General features: G+C 34.4%; 1 protein-coding gene across 1 annotated transcript in view; it reads right to left on the minus strand.

Annotated features, from left to right (window-relative positions):
* Window positions 1-1565: 1565 nt before the first annotated feature.
* Window positions 1566-13328, minus strand: part of Fzd3 (frizzled class receptor 3) — a 68209-nt gene continuing 56446 nt past the window's right edge. Inside the window, exons 5-7 of the mRNA XM_076852264.1 lie at window positions 12205-12353; window positions 9633-9866; window positions 1566-1779 (exon numbers count right to left, since the gene is read on the minus strand). Of these exons, the coding sequence (XP_076708379.1) occupies window positions 1566-1779; window positions 9633-9866; window positions 12205-12353 (597 nt within the window). The remainder of the gene's footprint in view (window positions 1780-9632; window positions 9867-12204; window positions 12354-13328) is intronic.

A 13328-nucleotide genomic window follows, 5' to 3' on the forward strand; every position in this document is an offset into this window, starting at 1 on the left:
AATAAAGTAGGAAACAATTGTATGATAGGTAATGACATAAAAGCATATTGTCAAATTCAGCTAGATCTTCATAGGATATAATGCAATGCCATCAGATCACTATCAGGGGCAGATGAGTTTCAAATCATGTGCCTCGAATGTGGCTGCAAATTAGAATCACTCAGAAAGCTTCTTTTAAAAAGAGCAATTCTCATCTAAATAAGAGAATGATGTAGGGGAGAGCATGTATCAGAAGTTCCCCAAGTGATTTTTATCTACAATCAGGGTTAAGGATCACTTGTGTTTTCTACAGAACACATTTGGCATTTTCCAGACATTTTCTTTCCCTTCCAATCAATTTCATGCCTAATAAAATTCACAGTTCATATTGTAAATTAAACATTACAAGATAAAACGTCAAACATTTTTGACTTGATATTTTTTAAGATTAAAATATATTCATAGTGAGACTAATCATGCTTCATTTAGCTACAATGATTTTCAAATATCCAAATTAATCACCACTTTGGTCCAGAAACTGAAAACAGGGATGTAGGGCAAAAGCTGTAGCCAACTGCCTACTGAACAATGAATGCATTGCAGACAATCAGCTCACTATAGGGAGGGCCTGGATACCAAGGTATGGTGGGTTTGGCAAGGTCAAATCTCACCATAATAAAATACAACAATGAAAACAGAGAAAACATTTTGCCATTTTGTGGTTACCACAAAAAAAAAAAAAAACCCTTATAATGTGTGATGCTTACTACATGCCTCCACACAGCAGATCTGAACATGAAGTTCTATGACTCAATAGTATTATCTGGGAAAAGATGGCTACAAATTAAAATTTCTCCATCATGCATATGGATATTATAAAAACACAGCCAATAAAAGTAATATTTACAAAAGTAATAAAAGCAACACAATTATAGGGAAAAATGCCCATCTCTGTGTTTATCCCATTGTTTATTCAAATCCTGAATATCTCTGGATTATTTTTATAGAATTTTGAGAGAATCTCCACAGGTGAATGATTCTTCTGTTGCACTTACATTCTATTAGCTAAAATACCCTTGCTGATTTATTAAATTTTCCTACACTTTAAAAACAGTTCTTTTTTTACTTAGTGGAAATAAAACTACAAAGTCCTACTATTCATCTGAGAAATAAACCTTGCATAGAAAATTTCTTTAATTCTGAAACTTTGTTGAATTAACAGAGCTACCAGAATGTTATCTCACAACTAGTTCATATTATATGAAATTTCACTACAAAGCAGTCACCACACACTTAGAATTTTCCTAAATATAAAATAAGTGGGTTTATAAAAATGCTTACCAGACAAATAATTATCTCTTCACAACCTAGAAAGACTTATTTTTGTGATGATACAATGTTTAGTATTTTGGATGCTTTGATGTTCCAAGTTTGATGCAATATAAAAAGCAAAAATTCACCTTCCCAATGGACACAATCTGCACCTGACTGAAAGCAGGATAATAGCTACAGCAATCAGTCATGCAAAGGCAAAGAATAAAATCTGCTTTTTAAACAGCACAAATTTCCACCTTAGACAAGACAAACTAAGCACTAGTTCCATCCTCCTCGATAACACGATTCATGCTGGTGCCATGTGTGATGTGAGTCATGGGGTTGTTGCTGAGGTCTCTGATGCTGCTATGCCGTGACTGTTCGTTGAGCCGGTGGGAACTACTGTGCCTGGAGTGATCCGTTAGTCGTGATGTGCTGCCATGAGGTAGTCTCTCCTCCACTCCTCGGTAACTGCAGGGAGTGTACCTGACGCAGGAGAGTAGGTTTTGAGGTGGGCAACAGAACACACTAGAAAATAACACTAAGAACTTCTATGAAAATGCCTCGGTAAGTAAAATGAGTAGGAAACCAACAATGAAAAGCAGTACCCAACTTTGGTTAATTTCTTTAAGGCTACAGAATTATCTGACAAAGCTAACAAAAGACAAAAATGATGAGCTAATCCATTCGGGATCAAAATTAAGGTCTTATTGCCTGCAAAACGGTTACCCTAGGGTAAAGGGAGGCTGACTGATTTGGAGCTGTGCCAAGTATGGGCACTTTTCTCATATTCAAAAATAAGTTTTAGGCGGTCCAGGGACAGGAGGAACAACAGAGGATACATGACAGTGCCCTTGGAGTCTAGAAGACTAGTTATAATCAGTAGTAGTGCAAACTCAAATTCTACTAAAAGACTAGTATCTGAAGAAGAAGCATGTGAAATCAGAGATGAAATTAGTATAACTTAAATAAATATGTGAATGCATTGGCAAATAACCCAGTTAACAACTGATTAGCCACCTGTAAATGATCTTAATTACTTTCATTAGGACTTCAGGCTGTGAAGAATCTTTCATATAAGTGATATCTTTAAAGTCTTTAACACTCTAACCTATATTCATACTACAGCAAATTCTCTGTACCCTTGGCCCAAGACTGGCTCCAAGCATGTCGCTGGGCTACTTGGCTCAGCACAGGCAGCCTCCTCCATCACGGTTCTTATCTTGAAAGGCATCAGTAGTGCTGTTAAACTTCCTTTTGTTGCAATCCTAACTCAGTAAGCCTCATCAGAGGCAAGAATACTAAAAATTCTCTGTCATGAGGAATGAGAAATTATTAGCTCTAGGCCAGTCAAGGTCATGAAAATCAATTACAATTCTTTATTAGTTCTTCGCTTATAGTTTACTAGATGATTATCAATCTCTCTTGCACAGCAAGATAAGGACCTTATTTTATTTCTCTTTTAATCCCTAGTACCTCAAGAAACTGTATTCAAAAATAGTTTTTGTTCATCTGCTCATACATACACTCTATTGTAAAAAATATTTAATTTAGGATAATAAGACACAAAGAAAACGGAGTATAATTTGTAACTTTAAGGAATATTTTTAAAAAATATTTATTTATTTTTTGCTGTAGTTGGACACAATACTTTTATTTTATTTATTTTTATGTGGTGCTGAGGATCGAACCCAGGGCCTCGCACATGCTAGGCGAGCACTCTACCGCTGAGCTACAACCCTAGCCCTTCGTTGTTTTTTGTAGAACTGACAATTGAACCCAGGGTCTTGTACATTCTAGGAAAATGATTTTCCACTGAGCTGTATCCCCAGTCTTTTTTGGGGGGATCAGGGAGCAGTATGGGGGATTTAACTCAGGGGCACTCAGTCACTGAGCCACACCCCCAAACCTATTTTCTACTTTTTAGAGACAGGGTCTCACTGAGTTGCTTAGCACCTCCCCGTTGCTGAGGCTGGCTCTGAACTCACTATCCCCCTGCCTCAGCCTCCCAAGTCCCTGGGATTACAGATGTATGCCACCTTATCTGGTTCTCTTTAAGTAGTCATCAAAATAATCATAAGCAGCTAAAGATTTATTGATTGTTAAAAAGCATTCATATATCATTCCTTTATAATAATAACTCAATGTGAATCATTCATAAAGTTTAGAGATTTGAAAGATTCATACACTACTAAGGTGGACGCTGCTTTTTTTTTTTTTTTTTTTTAAACTGGGGGTTTAACCCAGGGGGTGCTTAACCATTTAACCACATCCCCAGCCCTTTTTATTATTATTTTATTTTGAGGCAGGGTCTTGATAAATTGCTTAGGGTCTCCCTAAGTTGCTGAGGCTGGCTTTGAACTTTTGATCTTCCTGCCTCAGTCTCCTGAGTCACTGGGATTATAGGCGGGCACCACCTCACCCGGCAGTCCTCAGGTTTTATAGATGTGCTTATCAAAGAACATTCTATTAGATTACCAAGTTTGAAAATTAAGAACTCCTTTGAAAATAATTTTTTAAAAGGCATATCTTTGTTTCCAGTTTAAGAAAAAAGAAAATTTAAGAATGAAAAGATGCATATTTAAATGTTCAAAAAATTTCTCATGTTAATGGGTAAAATAATATTTAGTTTTCATTTATTACAGATATTTCACATTTAGGATCCAAACAGATTTAAATTTGTACTACATGTTTTGGTAAAATAATTTACAGGGGTTGGAGTTATAGCTCAGCTGTAGAGCGCTTGCCTAGCATATGTGAGGTACTGGGTTCGATAAAAAAAATAAATAAAGATATTTAAAAAAATTTACAATGTTTGCAGATAAAAATATTTCACAATATTCTTGTTATCCTGCTTTAATAACTATTATTTTGAATAATAATTATTGTCCTGAAACTAAGCAAGATTTTCCAAAGTTTCCAAATATGATTTGCCAACTGATTTGGAGAGCTTTTACCTCTCAATGGTTATTTATTCCAAATAAATATTGCTAATGAAAAAGCAAACTATGCAGAGTTCTAGTAAAGGTAGAATGTAATCAAAAAATAAATCATCATTTAAAATGAATTTGGTATTTTTAAAAAATAAAATCAAACCTTTGAGTTAGAAATAAAACTCAAAGAAAGCATTTTTGTAGAAAAATTACTCTGTTGTATAATTATATCGAAATAAGCAATGTCTGTGACTATCCACAAAAAATTCTCAAATATGAACACCCTTTCCATGGATAATTAGGAATCAATTATATAGAAAATATTATAGTGTTTAATCTCAGTTATGTGTAGAATTGCCAAATTTATTTTTTCAAGGTCATTCAAATCAATGACTATATATTCTAATACATAATATGAATATGCAATAATTTTAATATAAGGTTAGGCAAAACAATTAGGATGGTTATTTTGCTGCCACTGTTAAGATAATATAGTACATTCCAAAGTTAAAATGAAAAAAAAAACACTAGAAAATGATTTATTCTTTTTGATTCTCTATATTATTTTCTCCCATTAATCATAATAATTGAATTAACTGAAGATTTACTAGTACTTCATTATTCACTCCCCAGCTTTCCTTGTCAGATCACCTACTTACCAACCTAATCACTCATTTCCAAACTTCCACCCACCTACTCATCCACTTCCTTTTCTACACATCCTCTCATCTAACTACCAATTACTTATTCTTTGAAATTAACATATATATGTAGGAGTGCACAGTACAGAGATCAATAATATTTCATCAAGTTGTCTGCACTGGGTGTTAGATGTTTGTGTCCCACAGCCAAGAAACCACGAGACAGTGAGAGGATGACCAAGAGATAACATTAGCATGCAAAGTTAAGTTTCAAGGAAGTAGAAAGAAATCTCAATCAGATGACTTTTGGAATTTTCAGGTTCAAAATAGTTTGTGATCTCTCAATCTGGCAGAGGGTCCTATAGCATGAGCCTCAATATAGGATGCTTTCTATAGGCTGCCATTGTAGCTCTGGCCCTGAATTTCTGAGAAAGGGATATATTTTTCTAAAGTCATTATTTCTCTGATAGATTTGCTCATCTCCTACTATATATATCCCTAGCACAGTGCTATATACTAAGAATAAATACAGAAACATATGTCACCTTGTCTCATTCTCTAGAAGTTGCAAATTTAGCTGAGGAAAGAAACTGTACTGAAAATAGATCATAACCTAAAGAATTATAAAAAGCAGTAAATTAACTGCCATGGAATTACACAGCCCTGAAGCAAGTGTATGATTTTTGATTACACAGAGAGGTAGGAAATCATGTTGGATCCTCTGGTTTTTGTGACATACACATTCACAGATTCCCTTGTAGGTTTGTGAGTACTTTCTCTGAATCACATGCCCACTCTTCTTCTCCCTTTATTATTACTACTCTAAGTATTTACTAGGGTCTTGTACTTTTTTACCTTGTGATTCAAGGCATTCCATCTCACAATTTTAATTACCACTACCTTATACTGATGATTAAAAACTTTCTTATTTAAGCTCCAGTTCCACTCAGATTACACTGGTTGAAATCTCCTATCTTTAACTACCCTTAGAAATTCTCTGCTCACTATGAATTTATCTTTTACCATTTATTCACCCTATTTATTTCCTTTATAGCTCAATATGAATTATCTTTTATAATTTATTTACCCTATTTATGTCTTCTACTATATTTTCAGGGACCTATCTAATCTTTCTCTTTCCTGAAGTTCTACAAACATCAATCATACCTAATACTGTTTAAATTATATCCTGGCCTGAGCCTGATAGGTTCATTTGTATATGTCCTTTTCTATAAGGTTACATTGCTCCTAGAATGGAGAAATTACACCTTACCTTTCTTCTATATATCTTTATACATAGAATGCCACATATAAAGGAATTATACCATAAATAATTGTTCATTGTTCATTGAAAAGGAAGAGATCAGTAATGTCCAAGTCAATGATGAAGGTGGTAACTGATAAAATACATTCTAAAACTTTGATTCTTATCAGTATCTTAAATTAGGACCCTTGAATTACTGTGGAAACTTCCTAACCAATCTTTTTTTTTTTTGTTAAATATTTATTTTTTAGGTGTAGATAGACATAACACAATGCCTTTATTTTTATGTGGTGCTGAGGATCCAACCCTGGTCCCGCCCGCACTGGTCCAGTGCTCTACTGGTAAGTCACAACCCCAGCCCCAAGGGCTGGGGATGTGGCTCAAGCAGTAGCGTGCTCCCCTGGCATGCATGCGGCCCGGGTTTGATCCTCAGCACCACATACAAACAAAGATGCAGTGTCTGCCGAAAACTAAAAAAATTATTAAAAATTAAATCCCAGCCCCATAACCAGTCTTATTCACAGTCCCCTTCTTTATTATGCCATTGCCAAGTAGTTTCTCTAAAATTCAAGTCTGATTTTTATCACCCCCAGCACTCACAGTCCCATAATAGTTTATCACTGCTGTTAGGGAAACATCTTAACTCCTCAGCATGGTATCAGTTCCACAATATTCTTGTTATTCTACTTTAAAAATTATTATTTTGGATAATGGTTATTGTCCTAAAACTAAGCAAGATTTTCCCAAGTTTCCAAATATGATTTGCCAACTGATTTGGAGATCTTTTACCTCTCAATGGCTATTTATTTAAAATAAATATGGCTAATGAAAAAAGCAAACTGCAGTGTTCTAGTAAAGGTAGAATGTAATTTAAAAATAAATCATCATTTAAATATGAATTTGGTGTTTTTTAAAATAAAATCTAAATCTTTTGAGTTAGAAATAAAACTCAAAGAAAGCATTTTTTGTAGGAAAAAAATCACTCTGTTGTATAATTATGTCTAAATAAGTGATATCTATGACTATTCTCAAAAAATTCCCAAATATGAACACCCTTTCCATGGATAATTAGGAACCAGTTATATAGAAAATAAATATCAAACTTGCATAATGTGCCTGAGCACCTAACCACCTGCCTATCCTCCTTGCTTCTGAACATGCTTTTTCCTCATCTTTCATTCCCAATTGTCTCCTCCAAATCCTATTTGAAGTAGAAGTGCCTCATCTTGGGAAGTTGTCTCAGACCTTCCATGATGAGGCAAATGGTTTTCTTCTCTGGAATCCCAAAGCACCATGTATATACTTTTATTATACCTATTAAAATGTACTGAAATTGACAATTTAGTTTCTGTCTTCCATCTTTGCATTCCTAGCACTTGGAAGAATGCTTCTTATGTAGGAGTGGTAAGTAGAGGGAAAGAAGCCAGAAAGCAAAAGGGAATGTGGTTAAGAAGTCACTGGTGATGTTAAAGGGTATAGTGCAGCTAAGTAAGGAGGAGAAAAAGACTAGTATTACAAGGGATGAAGGACAGAATAGATAGGAAATATTAAGAACATTCACCTTACCAAGACCCTTGACTTGAAATAAAAATGGATGTAGTTCAATGGTAGAGCACTTTCCTATCATATGCAAGGCCTTAGGTTCAATGCCTAAATTATGTGTGTGTACACATACACAGATAGAAGATATATCAGAGGTGAAGAAAGATTGTTGCTTTTTAAAGCATAGGGTAGCTGATCAAATTAGAAGGCAAAAGAAAGCAGGTTGAAAGGAAAACCAGACGGTCAAAAAGGAGACTATAGGGCTGGGGTTGTGGCTCAGTGGTAGAATGCTCATCTAGCATGAGTGAGGCACTGGGTTCGATCCTCAGCAACACATAAAAATAAATAAAATAAAGGAATTATGTCCATCCACAGCTAAAAAATAAAGGAGAGTATAGGGGTCACATTCTACAGTGGGAGGACAGGGAGAAAACTAAGAAAAGGCTGGTCTGAGATCAACAGGATACAAAACAGTTCAAGATGGAGATGTTGTGAAGTAAACACAGAATGTTCCTGATTTACATATCAGAATTTTCACTCTTTCATTTGCCCAGACAAGAAATCTTAAAAAAGAAAGAAAATCTTTGACACATTTTTTTGTTTCCAGCTGCTAATATTAATCTATCATCAAAGCCTATCATTTCTTCTTTCTACATATATTTGAGGTCAGCTTTTTTTCCTCTTCCTACTGCCACTAGTCTCCTGTAAGCCTTTATCATCTCTCCAATGAATTACTGCAAAGTTCCTAACTGCTTTTTAATTCTAGTGTCTCAATTTAACAAGAAGCCCACAGCCAAACTTTTTTTTTTCTTTTTAAGAAAAGGGAAAAAGTTTTATTGCCTTGCTAGCAAATGAGAAACACAGAGAACCCCCATCCCAGACAGACTTCTCTTAAAACATTCTCTGTGTGAAGCATTTTTTGAAATGCTCCCACCCACCAGAATTATCTCTCTTCTCTATATTTTATTGTATCTGGTAAACAGAGGTTGACAAACTTTGGCCTTATGGCTGAATCTGACTCCCCTCTGGATTTTGTAGATAAAGTTTTATTGGAATATGGTCACCCCCATTTTTCTCACTACATGTTGTCTATAGCTGTTTTCATGCTACAAATGCAGATGTGAATAGACAATGTGTGACTCATAAAGCCCAAAATATTTTTGCCAACCCCTGGACTCTACTACTATACTTATATTTTACTTTAATTGTTCATTTGTAATAATAGAGACTGAAAACAGACCCTTATTGATATAGGCACTATTCTAAATAATCAGGTATGTTATCTCATTTAATTTTTACAACATTACTTAAGGGACAGATATTAATGCTATTTCTATTTTATAGATGAGAAAACTGAGGCTCATCAGTCCAGACCCAAGTTATTAACCACACCACTAACTACACTCTTTGTAAATAGAGTAGGTAGAAACTTATTAAGAACTATGATCATGTTTAAGTCATCTTTGCATTTCTGGAGCCTAGCATAGCACTGTACTAGTGTATTCCATAATTGTTAGCTTAATTAATCTAACTAACCTACCACTTTCACCTTCTCCCTACTCAATGTTCTATGATGACTCCATATTGCTTAACTGTTTTAAGGCTAAATTAGATTTTTTTTTTTAAAAAAGAGAGAGAGAGAAAATTTTAATATCTATTTTTTAGTTTTTGGCGGACACAACATCTTTGTTTGTATGTGGTGCTGAGGATCGAACCTGGGCCGCATGCATGCCAGGGGAGCGCTATACAGCTTGAGCCATATACCCAGCCCCACTAAATTAAATTCTAAGTCCTCTGGTTGGCTTAATGTCTGACCATAACCTGGAACAACTTTACCTAGTAAACATCAAAAGGTTTTAATAATGTTCAACTTCTGTTTCAGAAATGGCTTCTCTTCATTCTTCAGCTATAGGACCATAAATCAACACAGGGAATAAACTAAGCTACAATCACACCTACCTGCCATCGCGAGATCTGTGGAGGCTGCCGTGGTAGCTGCTTACTTTGCTGTGGACACTCCCTGCTTTGCTTCTTTGATCATCTACCATAGCCAGCTGGGTTGAGGAAGCATGTGTGGATGTTCCTTGAGTGGAAGTGCCCCTTGATTTTCTTATGATGGGCGTGTTTGGGTCCCTCAGGAGTGACTGAGCAAAGTCAGGTTCCTGGAGCACCTGCCGGCTCTCATTCACTATCCTAAACAATATAATAGTAAAATTAAGATTCAGACTGGCATCCCTGTGAACCAAGAGACAATCCCACTATGACATACTGATGTTATTCTTGAAATTAAATGTTCTCCAAATTAGGTCTTTAGGCTTGTTTTAAGGTAACCTTGTTGACAAAGGGAATATAAAACAAAAATCCATGTCAATCTGTTCCCTGAAGTGGTATGATGGAAAGAGACCTATATTAGAGAAAAGAACTCAGGATTTTGGTTCCAACTGTATCAATACCGTTCCTTCCTTCATTTTACTCATTTATAAAATAAAGGTGTACAATTTCATCATTGCTAAAAGGTCTCTTTTAGCTAAAGAAATTTATGATTGTAAAGACACTAAAATATTACAAAGGAATAATTATAAAATAGAAAATCTGTTTTCTTGCATGATTATGGAAGTTGGGAGAGGCCTCATTATAATAATGGATACAAGATGATTTAAGGCTAAAAGTTGATTTTGTGGTAGAAGCAGTTTTCTGGTGCTGTAATAAACATAGGTAGCCATAAATAGAACAAAAGGAGACATTAATTTAAACAAACATATAATTCGTACCAAATTAAAGTTTAAGGGAATAAATTTAAGGGGATGAATTATTGTCATGAGCATAAGTTTTCAAGTGGTATGAAAAGAGTTAAAAGTAGATGTTTATGATGAGGAACAAAGCAATAATTCAATTAACAAAAAGCTAATTAAATAGTTCTAAAGACTGGTGTCTTGGTTTATGAAAGAAGTGACTCCCTATGAGAATAAGTTAAAGTTAAAATTAGATAAACAATTTCATTAAAAAAATATGGGCTGGGGTTGTAGCTTAGTGGTAGAGTGCTTACCTTGCACATGTGAAGCCCTGGGTTCGATCCTCACAACACATTAAATAAATAAAAATAAAGATATTGTGTCCATCTACAACTAAAAAATATTAAAAAAAATAAAACTCCACATGCAAAGACAGGATCAAATATTGAGAAATATATTTTCTAAGTTCTCAAATGACAAAATGATTGTTTTTAGCTACGGTAGAAGAACAGACAGGAGACAAATATTTGTTGAATACTTTATATACATTCTCCATTGATCCTCTTAATAATATTATTCTTGATTCAAAGCCAAATGTTTAATGGAAACACCATTAGAAATAATCTCTTTAAAATTAGGAAAATAAGACTATCTACTGCCACTACTCAAAATTAACTTTGTTTCAATAGTTTCAGATTGCAATTAGACAAAACAAAAAACTGAGGTTATAAACTTTAATATGATGGACATCATTACCCTAGGTTCACGTATGACTGCACATATGATGTGACACCAAATCGTGTACAATGATAAAAACGTAAAGTTGTGCTGCAATTGTGTAAAATGAATCAAATTGTATTCTGCTGTCATATATACCTAATTAAAATAAATCAATTAATTAAACAAACGTACTAAATTAGAATGAAATATCAGTCCATCTCTATATCATCTTCTGTATACTTGGAGGAACAATGGATAATTGCAAATGGAAATTCAATTTTTTTTGTAGTTGTAGATGGACAGCATTCCTTTATTTTATTTGTTTTATTTTTTATGTGGTGATAAGGATAGAATTCAGTGCTTCACATATGCTAGGCAAGCGCTCTGCCACTGAGCTATATAGCCTTAGCCCAAATGGAAGTTCAATTCATCTTTTTGGGGGCGGGAAGAGGGGTTTGCATTATTGGGAATTGAACCCAGTTCTGGAAATATGCTAGGTAAGTGTTCTACCACTCAGCTACATCCCAGCCTCTCAATTTATCTCTTAATATTAAATACCTCTGTGACTTTGGCCAGGCATTTAACCTTTCTATGTCTTAGTTTTCTCATCTGTAAAACAGAGATGTGAATACATACAAATCCTCTCAGAAATATCAAGAGGATCAAATAAAAAATGTATAGAAAATAATGGTACAGCGCTTGCCTATCATGTGTGAGGCACTGGTTTGATTCTCAGCACTGCAAATAAATAAATAAATAAATATCCATTGACAACTAAAAATAATTTTTTAAAAAAGTTTTTAGTTAAGACCTGCTACTGTGCCAATCATAACTGGTGGTTGCTGACAAAGTTACAATCTTATTTGAATACTTCTCCAAATATAAACTGCTTTAAAAGGGATGGGGCTGTGGCTCAGCAGCATTTACCTAGCATGGGTGAGGCATTGGGTTCAAGCCTCAGCATCACATAAAAATAAATAAATGAAAATAAAGATATATATAACTACTTTAAGATAAGCCAAACAAAAAACTTACATAAATTTAAGGTTTATGAACACTGTGAGAATTTATTAACTTACTCTTTTTTCCTACGACCATGAAAAAAACTGGCCCATTCAAAGCATGTCTTTTTGCTTCCAACCCAAAAAACAGAGGGAATACCAACTATGAGAGCCATCAGGTATTTCATCAGGAAGAGAATCAGGTCTGGACGGCTTGTCTGAGTGACCTACAACAAGGCAGAGAAAACACCTCAAATATGCAGAACAAACTTTTCTTTAAAGGCCAGAGACATTTTAAACAAAATAAGCAACAGTAAAACAATTCTACAAATTTGATATTTTAAGTTTCTATAGGTAATTTTTTTGTTTTATGGAAAATATATTCTTAAAAATTTGGCAATGAACTTATATGTATTAATCTCTATATCTTTGGGGGTTTTTCCCCTAGAACTTCACATTTTAATACCCATAAACCATTCCATAGCATTGCCACTATGAGACCTATGTTTTTCTTATTGGTTGATATTAAATATCTAAGTTTGCTGCCTGGAATGCTGGAACATGCCTGTAATACTAGCTATAGCTACTCAGAGGCTGGGGTAGGAGGATTCTAAGTTTGAGGCCAGCCTCAGCAACTTATTGAGATCCTGTCTCAAAATAAAAAAGGGTGGGGATTGTAGCTCAGTGGTAGAATGCTTCTGAGTTCAATCCCCAGTACCACAAAAATGAAAAGAGAGACAGACTTTGCTAACTTAGAAAATAAACCATGAACAGAAATGGATTCAAATAATACCGACTTTTTCTTGGTCTATCTTGCAATAAATAAAGTATCAACCCCCCCTTATTTATTAATTCTGTTCCTATCTTTAATATACCCTTCCTTCTCCCTACTTCATGTGTACTACACAGGCTGTTTTCAAACTTCCTCTTCAACATATTAAGTTGTTAGAAGTACATGTTCTAGTTTCTAGTCAAATGAGTTTTTTTTTATACTGTTTCATTTTGTTGCTTGTTCTGTTTAATTACTGTGGTTAGAGATTATGTTATGTATAATTCTGGTTACCTTAAATTTTGGAGAATTTCTGTCATTTAGGACAAATTTTTTGTAAATATTTCTTGTGTGCTCTAAATTACTGCAGAATCTCTGTGGTTGGTTAAAATTTTTTCTATTTGTATTAGATTAAATTTATTAGTTGTCTTGT

The sequence above is a fragment of the Callospermophilus lateralis genome, chromosome 4 (genome assembly GCF_048772815.1).
Source record: "Callospermophilus lateralis isolate mCalLat2 chromosome 4, mCalLat2.hap1, whole genome shotgun sequence".
NCBI lineage: Eukaryota > Metazoa > Chordata > Mammalia > Rodentia > Sciuridae > Callospermophilus > Callospermophilus lateralis.